The 21,051-nt window shown below is 53.2% G+C and overlaps 1 protein-coding gene across 2 annotated transcripts in view; it reads left to right on the forward strand.

The window, feature by feature from the left end:
• The window catches only part of MVK (mevalonate kinase), a 66,380-nt gene extending 46,380 nt beyond the window's left edge, over positions 1–20,000 (forward strand). The window contains exon 12 of one of the 2 annotated variants that reach the window (XM_073222520.1): positions 19,771–20,000. In XM_073222520.1, the coding sequence (XP_073078621.1) occupies positions 19,771–19,850 (80 nt within the window). In that variant the 3' untranslated portion in view covers positions 19,851–20,000. Of the gene's footprint in view, positions 1–1,892; positions 2,093–19,770 lie in introns of those variants that run through there. The other variant, XM_073222517.1, reaches the window with a different exon arrangement.
• The last annotated feature ends 1,051 nt before the right edge of the window (positions 20,001–21,051 follow it).

A 21,051-nucleotide genomic window follows, 5' to 3' on the forward strand; every position in this document is an offset into this window, starting at 1 on the left:
CTCTCAAACTGCTGCCGCCTCTTAATGGAATTACTGAAAAGGGCTTTTTAATTCAAAATAAGAAGTTGGGGACAGGTTCATATCCATAATTCAGGGCCCTGGCACTATGACTGCCCAAGGTTTCATTTCCCTCTGTGTCTCAGTCAAGGCGTGATCTATATTGTTAAAATCCTGCATGAAAAATGGGCCTGGTTTTCAGGTAGAGCTGTAAATATTTACCCTGCCTCACATGGGTCCCCCCGTCACGGGAAGCTTAGGGGCTTTTAAACGCAGCTTAAGACATCCCAGAGATGTTTCATTAAAATGCAGTCTGACTTTTCCATCCGCTGTGATCGGTGCTCACAGGGCATGGGAGATGCAACTGTGAGGGCGGCATGGAGGTTGGGGGGTAGGTCAGGGGGCCCCAGCTGTGCAGGCTGGATGCCTTCTCCTGTGGGGTCTCTGACACCCCAGCCCAAGAAGGGCAGGTAGGGCAGGGGCGGCAGCCTGGACTGGCTCTGTCTGTGGGAAGGGATGCTTAGAGCCCAGGGCTGGCGGGCAGGCCTGTGGGCCGCTCCACCTCATCTCCCCTACCTGGCCCTTCTTGACAGAGCCATGGGGTCTTCCTGAGTCCCTCCCTCATTCTCTCTGAAAATGCCACTCTCTCCCGAACCTCTACCTCTAGGCCTTCACCCCTGCTGTTCCCTCTGCCTGAAATACTTTTCTGTCCCTGAGTTGCTTTATTTTTCCTCCTTAGCTCCTTTGGGTCTCTGCCCACAGTCTTGACTCCCTGGGAGACCATCCTGTACCTGGGTGGGTTAAGGGCCCCTTCCTCTCTGTGCTTGCCCCAGTAGCAGCAGTGTCACTCTGGGCTGTCATTTCTGCCACCTCGTCAGCCCACCTTCCCTGCACCACCCGTCTGTGGCCTCCTGGAGGTACCGCACAGTTCCTGCTCCACACCGGGACTGTGGCCCCAGCACAGGGCCCGGAACGCTGAATGAGTTTTGACCAGCAGGTCAGGTGCGGGACTGGTCTCCGGCAGTGGTTCCCTATGTTACTTCCCGGGCTGTGCCACCAGGCCCTGCCCAGCTTCATGGGGTGTCTGAGGGCCTGGGGGCACTCCAGCAGGGCTGTCCCTTTGGCACAAGAGCACAGTGTGAACCACAGAGACTCTGGGCAGGGGTCTACTCACTGGCACTGCTGGTCTTTGTTTTCTGCAATAGCTTTGGTGAGATGTAATTCACACATTTGAGGTGAATCATTCAGAGGTTTTTAGTATATTCACAAAGGTTTGCAATCAGCGCCACAATTTCAGAACATCTTTATCATTTTCCCCCAAAGGAATCTCCTCATTAGCACGCGTGTGTGTGCGCGCGTACACACACACACACACACACACACACACACACACACACTGTGCCCCTGGCAACCACTAATCTTACTGTCTCATGGATTTGTCTGTTCTGGGCATTCCGTGGGAACAGAGTCATACACTGTGTGGCCTTTTGTGCCTGCCTTCTTTCATTTGGCATCATGTTTTCACAGTTCACCCACGTGGTAGCACGTATTAGTGCTTCATTCTTGTTTAAGGCTGGATAATATTCTGTTGTGTGGACAGAGTACATTTTGTTTACCTGTTCCTCAGGTGATGGACATTCGAGTTGTTTCCACTCAGGGGCTCTAATGAATAATGCTGCTCTGAGCATGTGAGGAGCAGAATTGCTGGGACGTGTGCTTGGGTTTCATGATGGCACCATGGCAGCTCACCTGGGTGGCGGGGGAGGAGCCCATGCTGAGAGGCAGTGGCAGGGCTGGGGAATCTGAGGAGCAGAGCAGCAGTTGGGGACCACCTGCCATGGCACCTGGGCAAGTCGCACCATCTCTGAGCCTTGGCCTCTCCCTCTGCCAAACAGGGACAATCAAGGCACCTCCCAGGGCTGCTGGGAGCCACGGAATGACAGACGCTGGGTGTCCCACTCGGAACCATTCTCCTGCCCAGGTGTGGGAAGGGCCCTGGAAACACTGTGTCAACTACCTGTCAAGTGCTGCTGGTCCAGCAGGGGCTGGAGAGAGAAGAGCCAGCCTTTGTGGGCTCTGATCGTGTTGTCCTGGGAGGAGGCAATATTGTGGTGCCCATTTTGCAGCCGAGGAAGCTGGGAAGTGAAGTCACCTGCTGAGCTCACAGAGCCAGCCTGCACCTGTCAGACTAAGTCCCTTCCCTCAACCTGCCGCCAGCCTGGCACCGCCTCCTCCTGGCTGGACATGATGCAGCAGGAAGCCAGGCTCCCTCTGCAGGTGTGCGTCTCCTGAGGGCTGTGTCTATCTCGTCTCTTGAGGTGGCCCCAGGGTTCAGAATAGCCCGTGGCACAGAGGGGGCACTCAGTAATTTTTCGGAAAGGATGCATGACTCAGTGACTTCATTTCCTCATCTGTGACATGTGAAGACGTGCAGGGCCTAAGCTTGTAGACAGAGCTCCCACCTCGCCCTTATTCCCCATGGGGATAGTGTTGGGGGCGGATAGGAGTGGAGGTGGCAGACATGCGCATGGCAGTTCCTGCCCTCGCAGAGCTTGAGGGCACATCTCCTGCTGCCCTGGCCTGTTCCCAGCCTGGGTGCTGTCACTCCTCTCCTGCACACCCATCTGGAGGCTTGGCCCCGTGGTGCTGCCTGTCCTCGGGGTGCTGAATGATTGTCTGTTCTGCACAGAGACGCCCTCACTCACTGTCTAGCTGATGGGGCCAGTTAGTGGTGTCAAGAGGTCCTCACTTGTGATGGCATTACGACAGCCAGATTTTCAAAGTCCAGAGTACCGGGTGCCCAATGCCACCCCTCACCCACCCAGAAATGGTAGCAGAGGGAGGGGTGCCCACAAGGTGGGCTGGTCAGGGGCCTGGCTTGGAGGGGGCCGTGATTTCTGTTCCCCTGTGGACAAGCTCTGCTCTGCCAGGAATCAGCCCCAGCTCTCTGTGGGCTGTGAGCTGGTGGGGAGGGGGCACCAGGCCTCTCCCGTTCTGACTTTCTGTCCCTGCGCCAGCTCACACAGTCCTCACAAAGACAGCACAGTGACTGTAGAGCTGGAATCCCCTGGGGCTGAGAGCCTCAGAGCCCATGCTTTGTCAACCTCTATGACAGGTCATTGCTGTTCCTGTTATTATTACTGTCAACGTCCCCCACAGATGCACATCGCAGAATGCTGCTCTGGAGGAAGAAGTCGTGGAGCGGGAGGGAGAGCCTGGCTCCTATCTGTAGTGGGTGGCCCCAGTGGCCTTGGCACACCCCACCCCTCCGGGCGTCGAGTCACATGTGTACAGTGCAACATCTTGCAGTGGCCAGGACCCAGGTTGGGAGCTCTGACGAGAGGCGGGGAACCTGGGGCAGATGACCTCAACACTCAGAGCCTCTGTCTCCTCGTCTGTGAAATGGGAGCATGACAGTCCTCACCCCACTGGGCTGCGCTGAGGATCTATGTTGGGGTTCCATGTCCTGTGCCTGACTCAGAGCAGAACTCAGTAAATAGCAACAAATGTTCCCAGCCTGGAGGCCAGCTGTGGGAGGCCATGGAGGAGATGGGTAGAGGATGTTTGGGGAATTACCCTGCAGTGGACCAAAGCGGGCAGGCGGGCCAGAGGAATGAAACCACAGGCAGACTCCCTGGCTGTGGTGTGGGCCTGGCACCACTCGCCCACAGTACTCCTTGCCTGTGGCAACCACACAGGTAGGTGTGTGAGAGGGGTGGTCCACATCTGTCACCCAGGGACCACAGTTGGAGCAAGCCACCGTTTGTGTCATTTTCCAATCTGCCACAGGGATTCAAAGGCTCTGACGGGTCTGTTTAGCGCCCATTCTCTAGGGATCACTCAGGCAATTTCTGCTGCCTCCGTGACAATGGCCCATAATTAAGGTGTCAGCATATCGTTTAGCCCTTTCGGTGCACAGCCCAGAGACAGGCTGGGCAATCTTCAGCCTGTCTAGTGAGAGATGCACAGAGGGCGTGGGAGGTGGGAGACAGAGCAGCGCGCATGCACAAGATGGGGTGCCCATACCCCAGGAACCTTTGGGCCTGAGGGGATGGACCCATCCAGAAGGCAGGTGGGTATCCGAGCGGTCTTAGGAGCCGTGCCTTGGAGGTGGGCTGGAGATGAGATGGCACAGGAAGGAGAGAGGGGCACAGAGAACCAAGGGCAGGCTGGTGTGGCTGCATCGAGTGTGCCCACAGTCCCCTGAGCCCCTGTCCACACCCTCATGGGACCGCTTGGCCAATGGCCTGTGCAGCCTCACCCTCCCTTCTAGATGGTGAGCTCCTTGAAGATGGGGACCATGTGTGTCACCTTTGTCTCTGTGTCTCCAGTTCCCCTGTGCAGAACTTGGCAGAGAGAAGCAAATGTCTGACAGTACCAGGGATGGGGGGTGGAAATGACAGAAGTCTGACAGAATGGTGCAGGGGAAAAGAGCTGTGTGTGTGTGAGTGTGATGGGTTGAACTTGAACTGTGTTCTCCCAAAAGCTATGTGACGTTCTGACCCCCAGTGCCTGAGAATGTGACCTTATTTGGAAATTGAGTCTTTGCAGAGGTCATAGTGTTCAGATGAAGACATTAGGGTGGCTCCAACCCAGCAGGACTGGTGTCCTTTTAAGAGGAGGAGGAAAGACACAGAGAAAACGCCATGTGATGATAGTGGCAGGGCTGGGCAGATGCAGCTGCAAGCCGAGGGGTGCCACGGATTGACGGCCGCCCCCAGGAGCCAGCACAGGGCAAGCATCTCACAGGAAGAACTGCTGTTGGTGTCCTGATTTTGGACGGCTGGCCTCCAGAACTGCGAGAGATACATGTCTGGTACTATAAGCCACCTGGTGTGTTATGGCAGCCCCAGCAAACTAGTATAGTGGGTGCACACACACACGTGTGTAAGGAAGAGAGGAAAGACAAGAAAGGAGAGAGACAGAGAAGGAGATGCACAAACAAAGGGTTGAGTGCCTGGGCCTCAGCACAGCCTGGCTCAGTGTACTTGCTGTATCAAGAGAGTCCCTTCACAGCAGCACCGCCATGGCCACTGTCACCAGTGCCACCCCTGCCTCCATCACCATCACCACCATCATTACCATCACCACCACCACAAGCATCACAGCCAGTGATTTGCCACCACCCCATCACCGTCACCACCACCACCGTCACCACTGCCACCAACACCATCGTCACCACCACAACCCTCACCAGCACCTCCACCACCACCACGACCATCACCACCATCACTACATCACACCATCACTACATGTGTGGGAGGAGAAGGAAGGAGGGAGAAGGGAAGAGCCCCGGGGAGCATCTGCGTTCAAGAGGCAGGCAGAGGGGGTGAGGCTGCGTACATACAAGACCGGGCAGCACGTCCAGGGAGGGGGGGAGAGAAAAGACAGAAGGCATCCCAGACCCAAAGGGAGGAGAGGGCTGCCAGGCCTGACTCAGAGCAGCATCCAACCCCACAGAGAGGCCGGGAGGTGGGGCTGGCACATGTCCAGGGCTGGAGGCAATGCCTCAGGGGACAGGAGGCCGGGGCAGATTGCAGTAGGTTGGGGAGTGAGTGGCAGGTGGGAGTGGGGTGAAGGCACCAGGCTGGGAGTTGGGAAGATTCCCCTGGTTGCTGGGTGGGGAACAGGCAGAGGGGACAAACCTGAGCCTGGCAAGCTGGAGGTGGGGCACCTGGGGGCTGGTGGAGGACAGTGGCAGCCGCACCTAGGGCAGAGGCCTGAGAGAGGGGCCTGGGAGCCGCAAAGGAAGAGCCCCTGGCCGGGCTCGCTACCCGGACAGCTCCCCCTCGTTCCCACCGCATGAGCCTGCAAGGGCTGTTGTAACAGAGCACCGGAAGCTGGGCGACGTAAAGCAACAGAAATGTCCTCCCTCACAGTTCTGGGGGCTGGAGTCTGAAGTCAAGGTGTCAGCGGAGTCCGTTCCTCCTGGAGGCTCTGAGGTCAAAACCGTTCCATGCCCCTCTCCGAGTTTCCCGTGGCAGCTGGTGATGGTTGGCATCCCTTGGTGTGTAGCTGTGGCACTCCAGTCTCTGCCTCAGTCATCACACGGCATTCTCTGCATCTGTGTCCAGATCTCCCTCAACTTACAGGGACACTAATCATTAGGTTTAGGGCCCATGCAGATCCAGCACCACCTCATCTTAACTTGATCACATCTGTGAAAACCCTTTTTTCAAATACAGTCACATTCACATGACTTCGACATTATCATTTTGGGGGGACACAGCTGCCCAATATAGCCATTGGCACACTGTCATCTCACCACTAGAGGCATTTAATAAGCACCTCATTGCCCTGGGAGCTGGCCCAGGTGTGGGGCTCCTGGTCCCCCCAAGCCTACAGTCCATAACCAAAACGCATAGCAGAAGCTTTGGTGAACAGGGCTGGGGCCCAGCAGGCTCACGAGGGCCTGAGGACCCCCCACCAGATTGCTGCCCTCAGAGCTGGACTAGGAAAAGGAGGCAGGCAGGGGAGAGGGGGCTACCGCTTCAGCCCCCGGCCTTTCCCTCCTTCCCCGGCGTTTGGATAAATGCGCAGAGGAGCCCGTGACATCTGGAGCCTGTGTAAACGGAGCATAAATTAGCTCACAACCACACCTGCAGCCGCAGCGCTGCAGCCTGCTTCCTGCCGAACCCTGAGGGGGGGTTGGGGTCAGGGTGGGAGGGCAAAGCTGGTTCCACACAGACCCGAAACCGCCCCCCCCCCTGTGAGCTTCACCGTGCTTAGAAGCTTCAGCTGAAGTGCGTTTGTGCTCGTGACCCTTGGACAGGGAATTCTTTCCCAAGTCATGGAATCAGCGTGTGAAGATGTGGACCCAGAAGGGACGTGCTTTGAAAGGTGCAGGAGGTGCGGTGGGACACCTGGGCGTGAAGGAAATTGGGGGCAGACCAAGTGGCTAAGTGGGCCTCGGAAGTAGGGCATAAGCAGGAGCCAGCTACACACGTGCCCCCACGCACGTGCCCTCACACCAAGATGGGAGTCCCAGAGCCAGACAGGTGGGAGGGGAGCCTGGGGCCACCATGGGCCAGACTGTTACATAAAGTAGCTCATTTCACTTCATCTAATCTTGACCATGTCCTTGTGAGGGTGGTTTGTATCATCCCCATTTCACAGATGGAGAAACTGAGGGGCTCAGACCCTCCCATTAGGAGGTACCTGAGCCAGGACCCAAACCAGGGGCTTTGACTCTTCCTTGTTGTCCCGCCCTACACTCAGTCACAAAAGGGTGTTGCACAGTGTGTGCATGCGAGCATATGTGTATGGATGAGTGTGTAAGGGTGCATGTGTGTGAGAGAGTGTCTGTGTGAATGTGGGGTGGGAGCAGCCTCTCCGCCAACCCGGGGCCAGAGGGTGGGAACCAGGGCCTCCTCTTCCCCACCTGGCCCCATCAGCAGGGCTGCCTTGGATTGGTGTCCCTCGGTACTGAGCGCCTATTTGGGAAGTGGCTCCCTGAGGACAAGGACCGTGCCGTCTGGTTCGTGCTGACCCGCAGCTCCCAGCACAGGGCCACACATGCCACAGTTGCACCATACATGTTTGTCGAATGATTATTGGTTGAAAGGTGGGCAGTTTCTCAACATGCAGAGTCGGTGCTGGGGCTGTGGGCAGAAGCGGGAAACGGCGCTGGGGTGGCAGGGGAGATTGCTCTGGGCCTTGGAGGCCGCATGAGAGGCTCTGATGTCCTTCTGACCGTAAGAGAAGCCCTTGGGGCATGTTAAGCAGAAGAATGTCAAGCACATCATGGCCCTCCAGAGAGGTCCCATCCTAATAGCCCAAACCTGTGACTCTGTTACCTTACGTGTCAAAAGGACTTTGCAGTTATGGTTAAGGTCAGGATGCTGAGATAGGGAGGTTATTCTGGATGATCCAGATGGGCCCAATGCCATCACAAGTGTCCTTATAAGAGGGAGACAGGAGGGTCAGAGTCAGGGGAAGACCCTGACAGAAGCAGAGGTCAGAGTGATTTGGGACCACGAGCCAAGGAATGTAGAAGGCCTCTCGGAGCTGAAAAAGGCACTGAAGTAGAATTGCCTAGAGCCTCCAGATGAGAAGGCAGGTCTGCACCTTGACGCTGCCCCATAAAACCCATTTTGGACTTCTGACCTCCGGAGCTGTAAGAAAACAAATCTGTGTTGTTCCAAGTTGCTAAGCTGTGTGGTCATTTGTTACAGCAGCAACAGGAAACTCATACACATGGCAACCTCAGATTTTCATTTTTAAAAGAGCCAGAGTTCTCCCTTTGTAGAGATACAAAGATGACATGTCACTGCTGTGGATGGAAGGCCCTGGGCTGGGCTCTTGCCCTCTTTACCCCTCTCTCTGCCTTGACAAGTCCCTGGGATCTTATCCCATCTCATGCTTTAACTAGCATCTATGTGCTGGGATGCCCCAGCTTCTATCCCCAGCCCTCAGTCACCCCCACGTTCCAGGGCCACGTGTCTGGCTGGTCACTTGGCTTCTCCTGCAGGCACTGCAGACTTGCTCTGTTCCCCAGGGAGCTGTGAGGATGTGGACAGAGTGCAGGTAGGCTCCTGTCGCCTTGAGCTCTGGGAGGCGGCCGCTGCTGTGCCTCTAGATATGCTGCTATACCCACGTTGCAGATTCTGAAACTGAGGCTTATTTGTTGAGGAGGAGATCACAGCCCCGAGGGCCTGGGTGGCTTGCCTAAGATTTCCCTCATGCTTCTCAGAGGAGCCCAGACTCAAATGCAAGGCTTTCTAACGTCAAACCCCATTCTGTTCATCCCACACCATTTTGGGGGACCACTTTCAGGCTCTGACCCTGCGATGTTAGATTCACCATGGGAACTGGTTTGAAAAGGCCTTGCTCAGGAGGTTCTGTTTCAATGGACCCTGTTGGGACCCAGGACGCCGCCTTTTTAGCCAGATCCCAAGCCAGTTCCATTGCTTTCTGAAGTGAAATCCACTGTCTACACTCTGCTGCCGATCAGGGTGTGAGACATGGGGCTCAGGACCCAGCAGTTTGAAAGCAAGAGAGAACCAGACAATTTCTGCCTCCCTGAAGGTGGCTGGTTCCCATCCCCAGGCCCCCTGGAGTCCTGCTCAGTGGGGACTCAGGTTTCTGCCTCTGCCTGCCTCCCTCCACGGGGGTTGCTGCCAGCGAGTACAGCTTTGCTGGTAAAGTCTCTATCGGGAATGTCGCCTAATGCATTCATATCAAACAATAGCGCCTCATACATCATCCCTGCCAGAGGCCACCTCTGCTAGGACAAGTACAGTCCATTACCCTGACGGGTGCAGGCCATGCGCAAAACAGATAACGGGTCCTGGCATTGCCAGGGGGATGTGGGGCAGGGACTTGTCATGGGCCCTGGAGAGCACGAAGAGGGCCCCGGGCAGCTGTCACCCTAGGAAAGTTGAGACATAGGGCAACTGAGGTCCCAGCCTTACAGGATGGCAGATAGAGTGTTGGCTGAGAACCTAGCTCTGTATCCTCAGGGAAATGACTCCACTTCTCTGAGCCTCATTTTCCCCATCTGTAAAAGGGAGCTAAGAAGAGAACTTGCTTTACCCAGAGCTGTTGGGCTACCTTAAGAAGAGAAGGCCAGTAAAGTGCTAGGCACAATGCCTGGGGAAAGGGAACATTCCACAAATGGTCGCTCTGACTATTGCTTTACTATCAGGACCCATTCACTCTGGCCTGCCCCTTTCCAGGACAGTCTTCAACACTTACTGTCTCCAGACTCCCATGGGCATGGAGGGACAAGTCATCTGCTGGTTCCCCAGACTCTGAGACAAGTGTTTGATTACAAGTCTGCAAGTATTGATTTTGAAAGTGAGGCTCACACCAGGATCTCTCCCTGGTGAGGGTCCAGTGGGGACAGCCAATAATAAGTACCTTATAAAGCCCAGCTCTCCCTGGGGTGAGTGGGGCAGAATCCTGCCAGGGTACTCTCAGACACGTGTGGAACACGCAGCGGCCTAAGGAGCTGGGAGCCAGGTGCTTGCAGATCAACTCCATCACCATTGAGATTGCTCCAGGAAACACGGATTTCCTGAAACTTCTGGCTTGCTATCCAAATGGCAAAGCTGGCTTCAGAGAATGCCTTCAGGCAGAGAAATGTAGGTGCTGGTAGCTAGGGGCTGGACTAGTGTGCCCCCAGTTGGTATGGGTGGGGCACTGTGATGGGCTGAACTGTGCCCCCACCCCAAATCCCTATGTTTAAGTCCTAACCCCCAGGACCTCAGAATGTGACTGTATTTGGAGATAGAGCCTTTAAAGATGTAACTAAGGTAAAATGAGGTCTTATGGGATGGACCTACTTCAACATGACAGGTGTCCTTACAAGAATTGATTAAGACAGACACACATAGGGGGAAGCCCATGTAGGAGTTCAGGGAGGAGAAGATGACCATCTACAGGCCGAGGAGAGAGGCTCCCAAAACCAAACCAGCCGATACTTGATCTCAGATTTCCAGCCTCCAGAATTATGAGAAAAGACCCTTCTGTTGTGTGAGCCCCCCGGTCTCTGGTATTTGGTTGTGGCAGCCCAAGCTGTCTGATGCACATGGTGAGCTTGAGACCAGTTCAGAGTTGTTTGCATTCCCCTTTCCCATCAGCACAGTGCAGGCACACAGTAGGTGCTCAATAAATAATTTTTATAAAGAACAAGATCTGTGGGGGACCTTGTCTTTATTTGCCTGCCTGCCTGGTAGGTTCTCCCTGGTTTTCACTGGCATAGTCAAAAGCTATGGACATGCTTTTTCTCATCACCACCTCTGCCAGGAAGGAGTGGGTGACCAGTTGGGCACCCTGGCAGTGGTGCAAGGAAACAGATCCCCCACAGTTCAGGACCAGGATGTACAAAAGGCTATTCAGTTCTACCAGAGGGGTCTGGGGTAGATTAGGCTAGATTGGCCACTGAGGACCATGGGAGCATCTACTGTTGGTGATACTGGTGCCCAGGGTGAGGGTGGAAAGAGGCCTCTGTCCCTGCTGGTTCTCACTGACTTGTCACTCTAGCTCCAGGAGGCAGCCTGAGGGGGGTGGCAAGATTGGAGACTCGGAAACCCGGTCTCCTGGATTCAAATCCCAGCCCTGCAACTTCCTGGCTGTGTGTCTTTGGGCAAGTTTGTGAAAGTCTCTGGGTCTCTACCTCATCTGTGAAATGGGCTAATGGTAACCACCTCAGAGAGTTGTTCTGAGGACCAAATGTAAAACACGATGGCGTGTGTTTGAATATAATAGAATTGGTTCCCCAGAACCCCCTGTTGGCCAGCTGTAGTCATTTGGTGAACAATACTTGTGACTTTCTACTGTATGCAATTGAATACTTTGGTACCACTTTTAAATATTATGACAGGGGTTTTACTGCATATGAAGTATTTGCATAGTGCTATGAAGTGTTAGCTATTAATCCCATTGTAAAGATGACAAACCTGGTACCAGAGCTGGCAGCTGGCAGAAGCCCAAGGGCAGGAGAGGGCATTTTGGTGCCCCCTGAGGTGTGAGCACAGGGTGGCTTCAGACATCAGCTTCTGGCAGGTCCCAAGGGGTAGCAGCTTCATTACCTGCCCCAATCTCCCCACAATCAGCTGAGTTGAGTGAAAGGATACCCAATTGTAAACCAGGGTTTCATTAGCTGCCTTACTGGTGGCTGGACTAGATCTCCTCCTTCTGGGTTCAGAAGCTGAAAGCTCAGTGGCCACTGCCCACACAGCTGCCTGAGTCCCAGAACAATCCAGAAGAGCATACTCAGAAAAGACAGGAATGCAGGTTGGGTTTGGGATTGCATAGCAGCCCTGAGAGTAGGGGAGTGGGCCAGCATGTGATTAAAGACCCTAGTAATTGTGTCTGATGGGGGTCTCATCCTCAGGGCTGGGCAGGAGGGGGACCCCAAAGCCCAGATGCGGCCCAGGGTCAGAGGCTGACAGGGGGTGGGGAGCACCCCCTCAGAGCCCCTGAGTAGTGAGTCCTGTGGTTCTAGAAGATGGTGCCATACATCACACGACACGCCTTTCCCTCGGACCGGCCTGGCTGACAGCAGCCATTTATCTGAATGTCATTGGCAGTAAGCTGGTGCGGGGGAAGGCAGTGAGGAAGGAGGGGTACAAGGGGAAAGTGGAGGGCTCCTTGGGAATTTCCCAGAGGCTAATTCACAGCCCCAGCTGGGGGAGAGGGGCAGTTCTATGGCGGGGATGGGGTGTGACTCTGTCCGTGGTGCTGAATCTGCTGGCACCTTCCTCTTTCTCTCTGGTGACACTGGGTGTGAGGCAGGGGAGGCCTCAAACTGAGCACTTCCCTGGAAGTCAGGTGGGGGCTGGGGGAAGCTCCAGTGGTGAGACACTCTGACAGGGCATGGAGGTGACAGTCATATACCACTGTGGTTATGGGCATGGAATTTGGAAACATATCCTGGTGTGTTCATTCACTTAAAGGACATTTATTTATCAAGAACCGGTTTCCTAGAACATAGTCCCTGCAGATGTCAATCAAACAGTCATATAACATAAGGAAAAAATTTCAACACTAGCTGTGTGAACTTGGGCAAGCTACTTAACCTCTCTGTGCCTCAATTTCCTCATCTATAAACTGAAGATAATGATCATAGCCACTTTGGAGGGCTGTGAGAGGATTATGTGGGATGATATAACTCAAGGGATTAGAACAGTGCCTGGCCCATAGAAAGTGATCAGTAAGTCCTAGCTAGTTACTATCATTATTAATTCTATGAAGTGTATGGGGAGTTCCAAGAGGCAATATCAGAGGGACCAGACTTTTTCAGAGAGCCATGGCAGAGCTGAAGGATAATGAAGGCTTGCATGGGGGCAGGTGTAAGGCATTCTAAGTGAAAGGGACAGTGTGGCAAAGGCCCTCAGGTAGGAACAGGGCAGGATACCATCAAAGAGCTAAAAGCAAGCCAGAGCCCCTGGACCATGGAGAGGGAGGGAAAGGCCAGTTTCCCCCTCCTGAAAAGCTGTGAGGGTCAAGACTGTGTGTTCAAGTTCCCAGCAGAGCCTGAGTACTCAATAGCATTGTCTTGCATGATGATTGGTTAGAATTCTGGTTCCTGGGGGCCAAATTCGAGTAGCCACACCCCACATTAAAGCTGCAAGGGACTTCGGAGGCCATTCATTTTACAGACAGGAGCATGGAGGACTTTAGAAAGTTCCACTGCAAAGGGAGGCTACTGGGGCTGCCTGACGTGGCTCCTTGGGTGGGGGCTGGAGAGGCAGGGGAAACAGTAAGCATTTGAGGGGCCGAGGGGTGGGTTAAATCTTGACTCCAATGCCCACCTGCTGTGGGATTTGGTCTGATGGATGTACCCTTGGCGCACTTAATTTCTTCATCTGTAAAATGGGAGTAATAGCACCCATCCAGAAGGCACTCATGGTTATAAGAGGGAGTCAGCACTCAGATGCCCAAAGGGCCCAGTGGGACACTGTGGCACTGGGAAAAGGTAAGCGCCACCTGAAGGGCAGCTACCCCCGGCAGCCCCGTGGGAAAAGGGGGCTTGGTGTTGCCTGGTAGTCCAACTTCTCAAGAGAACCTTAAATCCTGATTTTATGTAGGATATCCCTAGTTGTAAGTATTGGAACTGAATTCAATCTTTTAACAACACAAAGAAGCCATGTTCATGGCATGGCCTGAATTGACCTATGGACTGCCAGTTTGCAGTTCTGGGGAAAGGTAATGCACCGCACTTAGTAGGTGCTCTATAAATGAGCTCCCTTTCATTGGGAGTTGCTCTCTGTCCCTGGTCTCCAGGCCTCTCCCTCAACTCGCTGTGTCGCCGCCTGCCTGCTTGGAGGTCAGACCATTCTAGACTGGGCTGGGGCCCAGGACCGAAGACCCAGAGCCCTAGATTTCAGGAAGAGATAAGCCCCTCCCATATCTAAGCCTCTTGCCATCCTCACCCCCACTCTGTCCCCATCCTGGAAGGTTCCATCTTGCCAGAAAGGCGCTACCTGCCTGGGGACCCAGGATCATGAAGCATGCAGGTGGCTGGTGTGGGAGGTGCGTGTCCCAGCCTTGTCACCACCGTAGCTGCTCCTTCTGCCCGTCTGTGGCCTAAGGAGACCCTGGGAACCAGGTGGCACAGCTCCCCAGGGCTGCACCTGCCTCAGGGGATGGTGACTGGGACTCAAAGGTGCAACGAGGCCCAGATGCTGGCACACGTCCTGGTAAAACAGGCAGAAACAGAGTGACAGGAGGTCAGAGCTGCAAGGGGCCTTGGAGGGCAGCCCATCATTGTTCAGTGGGGAAACTGAGGCCTGGAGAGATGAAGGTCACACAGTGAAGTGGTGGAATCCATGTCTGCTAATTCTCAACTGAATGCCCTTTCTATGTCACACCAAGACCTAGAGCAGGGACCTGCGGCCAGACCACATTCCCTGACCTTCTGTTTCCCCTGGGCCATGGAAAGAGGGCAGAGTACTAGAAGCCTGAAGACTATGTCCCCATCCTGGTTCTACCACTTACTGTGTGTCCTTGGGCAAGGCACATAATCTCCCTGGGTCTCAGTTTCATCATCTATAAAATGGGAATAAACCCTTTGCCAAGGTTAAATGAGAGCTTGTGTAAAATGCACACTTCTTAATGGATGCTTAGAAGTTTTTTTGAAGGTGCTTTTATCTGGCCTCATTTCAAAAAGGCTTAGAAGTGGTTTACAAATATACATTATATGCCAAAATAGAGAGGACCAGGATGATGGCATGGTGGGGTAAGGCCCTGTATAGTTGTAAGCAGTGGCCTGCACATCTGGTTCTGAGTTTCCTGGCAGCCAAAGCAAAGAGAAATGTGACCATTATATGACTCTTAGTGACCATAAACAGAGAAGCTACCAATTGCTTTAAAAAACTGGCTTTTATAAGAAGAAAACAAATCCTACCATTTGCAACAACATGGATGGAGCTAGAGGGTATTATGCTCAGTGAAATAAGCCAGGCAGAGAAAGACAAGTATCAAATGATTTCACTCATCTGTGAAGTATAAGAACAAAGAAAAAACTGAAGGAGCAAAACAGCAGCAGACTCACAGAACCCAAGAAGGGACTAACAGTTACCAAAGAGAAAGGGACTGGGGAGGGTGGGTGGGAAGGGAGGGATAAGAGGGGTGGGGAAAGAGTGGGGGCATTATGATTAATATGTATAATGAGGAGGGGGCACGGGGAGGGCTGTACAACACAGAGAAGACAAGTAGTGACTCTAGCATCTTACTACGCTGATAGACAAAGACTATAATGGGGTATGTGGGGGGGACTTGGTGATGGGGGGAGTCTAGTAAACATAATGTTCCTCATGTAATTGTAGATTAATGATACCAAAAAGAAAAAAAAAACGGGCTTTTGTTGATCAGGAGATGTGATTGCTCATGCGGTTCTTCAAAAACGGGCCCTGTGAGAAGAAGGGTTAATGCTCTTTCTGCTCCCTCAGTCTCTTCCCTGGCTATCCCTTGGGGTCACCCAAACCCTACAACCATGGCTGATGGTATAATGATTAAGAGGCCGGGTGCTGAGGACAAAACCAGTCCCTACCACTGTGCAGCCTTAGGCTAGAGACCTCCCTCTCTGAGCCTTTTTCCTCATCTGTAAAATGGGGGTGGGTATAGTGACAACTACCCCACCAGCTTGTCTCAAAGATTGGAGAAGCTCTTGTATAAAGACCTTGAAGTGGTATCTGGCACCTATTAAGTGCTCAATAAATGGTGGCTGCTCTTTACAGCAGAAACTCAATAAATGTTCAGCGAATGAATATTACGGGGCAGCAAAAGCATTTGATCTCCCCAACTGGTCTTCAGTGCTTCTCGGCAGCAGGCTTTCTCCCCAAACCAAATTGAAGCTGTGTGTGTGTGTTTTAATCAATTCCATGGTTTGTGGGAGCCAAAAAGCCCAGGTTAATGGAACAGGGCTGACTCCCCGGTGGATTTCAAACCCTCCTTGAAAGGCCTTTTGCTTTTTCCTGCTCAGCCACTGGGAAGCCACTGCCTCCACTTGGGGAGGAGAAATTGAATAATTGATGCAATTTGAATAACACTAGGATTTGTAATGATATTGAAATGTAAAGATAAAAAGGGGCGTGAACGGGTGCTGATAGCGGAAGGGGAAAGTTGTTAATAGCCACTTAGGGGCTCGTGTGGGGACAGCACCACTGGAAATGCTTGCTGAAAAGGCATTTAGGAGAGGAGGTGCTGGGAGGGGGTGGGCTGGGAAATCTCCACCTGATGAGGGGGAAAAAAAACATATTCATAAATAAGATGCGGAAATTTCTCCCGACTCAGCAGCGCTAACAGAGAGTGGATAATTATTTAAATGCCAAATCATTCCGTTCATTAGAATCCCAAATTATTTCTGAAGAAACTGATTGCCCAGGGCAGGACTGAGAGGGGGCAGGGGGAGGAGGGAGGTGGCTAGGAAAGCAGGAAAGTGGGGCAGGGGACCTCCCCAGTTTCTGGTCCAGGCCAAGGCAGATGGGGCAGAAAGGAGGGCAGGATAGTAGGGAGGGTAGGAAGAAAGGTTGGAAAGCCAGACAGACAGGGGCGCAAGTCCAAGATCTGATACTTCCTGGCCTTGGGCCTTGAGCATGTTACCTTGCCTCTCTGAGCCTCAGTTAGCCCAGCTGAAAAATGGAGTCAGTGCCAAGATCTACTCTGCAGACAGTGAAATGTTAGCTGCTATGATTAGGAAAGGATTCTGCGAGGTAGGTAGGACTAAGAATAGGTCAGGGAGGAAAATGGGTTAGGGCTGGGGGAGATGGGAGAGAAGCCTCAAAAAAGCGCCAAATAAGGCTCCTTTCTCCTCCCCCCCACCCTTTCCTGCCCCTGCCCCAGATGTAGGAGATAACTTAAGAGGCAGAGACAGAGTCCCATAGAGGGTAAAGGACTTGGCCAAGATGCCACAGCAAGTTGGTGGCAGCAAGGGGCCGCAAGTCCATACCTATCTTACTATTCACATGGGCCCCCAGCTCCTAGCCTGATCTGGCTGCCGTCCGGGATGCCGAGAGGTCTCCAAGGTGAGAGCTGGCTCAGCCCCTGGGAGCGCTATCATGTCTGTGGACCAGAGTCACAAGGGCAAGTCAGTAACAATTCAATTAAGCTGAGGGATTCTGGGTGGGCTGGCGCCCCCTCCCATGGCAGATAACCATGCCATCCTTGAGGCACAAGCAAGCAGGCATCCTGGAGCAGGGGGAGCCACAGGTGGGCCACCTGGGCTCAGCTGGGACAGGAAACCCCCAAACAAGTAGGCAGTGTGCGCTCGTGAGATCTCAGTATAACAATCGGAATAGCAGTAATAAGCCAATGGCACACTTGTCAGTCTGACAGTGTCTACGGCTTCTATTCTGTACCAGGCATTTTATATCTTATAATTGTCATAAGCACCCCATAAGCAGGGACTATGGGGAAACTGAGGCCCTGAGAGGTGAGGTGTCTAGTTCATGTAACCCAAGGCTAAGGTTTGAACCTGTCTGCCTGCACCGCAAGCCTCTAGGAGTAACTCAGGGCTACACCCAAGCCTCAGGGCGGAGCCAGTGCCTGGCCTTCTCCTCACCACAGCTCTGGGAGCTCCTTGGGTGCTGTTTCAGGGTGAGGCCTTGCAGAGCCCCACAGAGAGTTGGAGGAGCCGGGATTCTGACATAGGTCATTCTGATCTCAATCCCATGCAACCCATTGTCCGCCCCTCTCTGAAACCTCAGACCCACACTCAAGCCCACTTTCCTGTCCACCCTCCACCCTACCCCAGTCCCATGGCCTCCCAGTCAACGTAGAGAGCTGCCTCGCTACAACCTCTCCCATCCCTTCAAATAGGACTTCTGATACCTGCTTGCCCAGCCCAAGAAGCCCCAGGAACTAGCCACAGGCTCCTAGGTGGGACCCCACCCACTTGCTTTAGGTTACCCTGCTGCTCACATTCAGCTAAGGTTGCCCGGGTAGTAATTGAAACACTGGCTTTTTGAATATTTCAGTGACCTGGACCTGGAAGGCAATTCCTTAAGCTCTGAGGCCAGGGATAGTCGGAGGATCAGGGTTGGAGCCTGCCTGCATCGCTGTGTGGCTTTGATCAAATCCCTTGCCCTCTCTAAGCCGCTGTCTGTTACTTGAGACATCAGTTCTTCCTTCCTCAGAGTGTTGATTGGGATTGGCCTGGGGTCTGGCATGTAATAGGTACTCAATAAATGTTTGATTGCCTTCATAAGACCTCAATACTTTCCAAGATGAGATACCCATTCTACTTACTCCAGAATCCCTCAGGGCTCTTATTGCAAATACAGACTCCTGGGCGCTACTCCAGGGTGCTGGGGCCCTGGAATCTGCATTTGTGGCAGGCAACCAAAGTGACTTCCCCCAGAGGACCCTGCCCAATACCCTCTATTTCTAGTGTGGTAGGAGGAGCCTAGGTACTGGGACAGGCTGAGCCTATGTAGATGGGAACTTCACTTCTCCAGATTGCTGGGAGGAATGAGTGAGATACAGAGCTCTGCACGTAACAGGTCCTCAAGCAATGAGATTCCCCTCCCACCACCCAGTGTCCTTTGGTGGAAGGCCAAGCATCAGCTCCCCAGAGAGGGGATGAGAGGGTGTCCTGCCTCTTGAGAGGAGCCTTGTCAGCAGGGCCTGCTCCAAATCGATCTTTTTCCCCCATTTTCAAACATGGTGTCAGCATCTCTTGGGGCGGCAAAGAAAATGCCAGCGTCAGCACACCACGTGCCCCAGCCAGACACCGCTGCTCTTTATTAATTAACTGCCAGATGTTAGTTTTGCATCTTTTATCAGAGGGAGGTTTATCACCAGGACCCTGTATGTCAGGTCATTAGGGAGAGGCAGGAAAACATCCCTTGGGGGCCCCTGGCGTTGGCAGGGTGCCAGGTGTCCAGCCCCCGCCTCTCTGGGTACATGGCCCCCAGCCTGGAGCACCCTTCTGCCTCTCTGGTCATACCCATGGCCTTTCAAAGGGCATCCGTGAAGCAGCTACTCCGGTGAAACATCAGATCAGTCGGACCACCTTGGTGAGCAAAGCAGACCCAGTGTCTGCACTCTGAAGCTCAGGTTGGCTGGAGAGACAGCCACAACCCACTAAATGCAACTGAATAACATTAGGGCACATTGTGATCGGTGTCATAAAGGAAACTGACAAGGTTCCAAGAGAGAGTGGATAGCCAGCAGGGGACCTAATTTATATAGAGCGGTTTCCCCTGGGGAGGTGACATTTAAGTAGCTTCCTAGAAAAGGAACCAGAAGCAGAAAGTTCCAGACAAAGGGCACAACAAGGAGAAAGGCCCTGGGGAAGAAGCAAGCTTGGTCTGTTTAAGGACCTGAAAAAAGATCCAAGAGGCTGGAGCAGTATGAAGGAGGCCGCCAGCAAGGCTGCTGAGGTCAGCCGGGTCTGGGCCGGGGGTCCTAGCGGCTCACCAGGAGGAGTGTGGAAATTTCTGTGTCAAGAGCACTAAGGAGCCACAGCAGGCTTTTGAGCAGAGGAGCAATGTGATGATGGGATTTTAACATTAGAAAGAGCCCTCTCACTGCCATGGAGGCTAAGGAGTGGAGGAGGAGATGGAGAGAAGCCAGGGAAGCCAGGATGCTCAGTTTAGGAGAGATGGTGACACCGGGGCAAAGACCGAACAATGACAGCATTTATCAGGCTCTTCCATGGTGCCAGGCCATGTGCACATTCAAGAAATGTTTGCAAGCAGAAATGGGGCGTGAGGAAGAGAGAGGGGTCTAGAGTGACTCCAAGGGCCCCGCTCCAGACACGCCTGAGTCTTTGCATGTGCCCAACACCCTGTGAGACTGGAATTGTGATTGTCTTCATTTCAGAGATAGAGAAATGGAGGCCCCGAGAAGTGCAGCAGCATGCTCAAGGTCACAAAGCTAGGAGCAGCAGATCGCGCATTTGAACCTGCTCTTCCTGTCCTGCCTGCAGACAGCTGCCGTGCTCAGGTGACCTTTCTGCTTTGTGAATGCCTGTGCTGTCCTCCCCACGGTGACCTGGAAAACACCACTGGGTTGAGCAGAGGGCTCCCGGCTGGCCTGACCAGGCAGAGGGTCATCGGGTCCCAGGTCCAGCCCTTGACTCAAACAAGGTACAATAAATGCAGACAGGTCTACATGGTCTACTTTCAAATAGATATGGAGCCATTACCCAGGGTTATTATTTTCTGCCTGATCCGCCTGCCATCTGATAAGCAGATGATTACATCTCCCAGTTCAGTTTCTGATTTGCATACAACAAAATATCACCCCCAGGAAGTGTGTGTGTGTGTGTGTGTGTGTGTGTGTTGGGGGGTAGAAACAGGGTTCATGTCTTATTTATGAGAATAAACAGGAATGCAAGCTCTCATAATCAACACATATTTAATCTGGCCCTTATGTACCCTTCTGACTTTAATCAGTCCAGGTCTAAGGGTAGCTCTGTGTGTGTACACACTCACAGGCTGCAGGGGGATACCCCTGCCAAGATCTGTATCCCATCCTGGCCGGAGCTGATGGTGGGGGCATAGACTGCCTAAGAGAGCCGCTGACCCTAGGAGTCCACCTGTGCTTCTCAAGGGGTAGTTTGGGAATCCCGGCTCAAGGTATGGGAAGGGGGCATTTGCTCCCCCCAGCAATTTTGTAAAGGGAAGAAAATTTAAGTATTGCCAAAATGTTCGAACAACCAAAAGTATCAGCAATCTAAATTGTGCACTGTTAGCCAGAGTTCTGTTTGCAGTGACATCTAGCATCACATATTTTTCATCAAAATAGAAAGGCAAAACTGAAAAGAAAAGAAAAAAAAAAAAGCCAAGTGTTGCATGGGATTCTGGTCACAAATGCCAGAGCCAGGACTTGAACTTGGGACTCTGACTCCGAAGCCCAAGTTAGCACCACCCCATGGTGTGCCCCCCTGGTACAATGAGTAAGAAATATGGAAGGTCTACTCGCCTTCTGCCATCCAGCCCCTGCCCCACTGACACAGAACCGAGGCCAGAGAAGTACAGATCTGCCAATGGTCATACCCATTCCACGGCAAAGCTGGAATTCACATCCAGGTCTGCACTGTGTGTGTTTTAAGTGGCTTTGTTGGGACGTTGACTTAGGCAGGGCACAGCAGGGACAGCT

The sequence above is a fragment of the Manis javanica genome, chromosome 15, assembly GCF_040802235.1.
Source record: "Manis javanica isolate MJ-LG chromosome 15, MJ_LKY, whole genome shotgun sequence".
Lineage (NCBI taxonomy): Eukaryota > Metazoa > Chordata > Mammalia > Pholidota > Manidae > Manis > Manis javanica.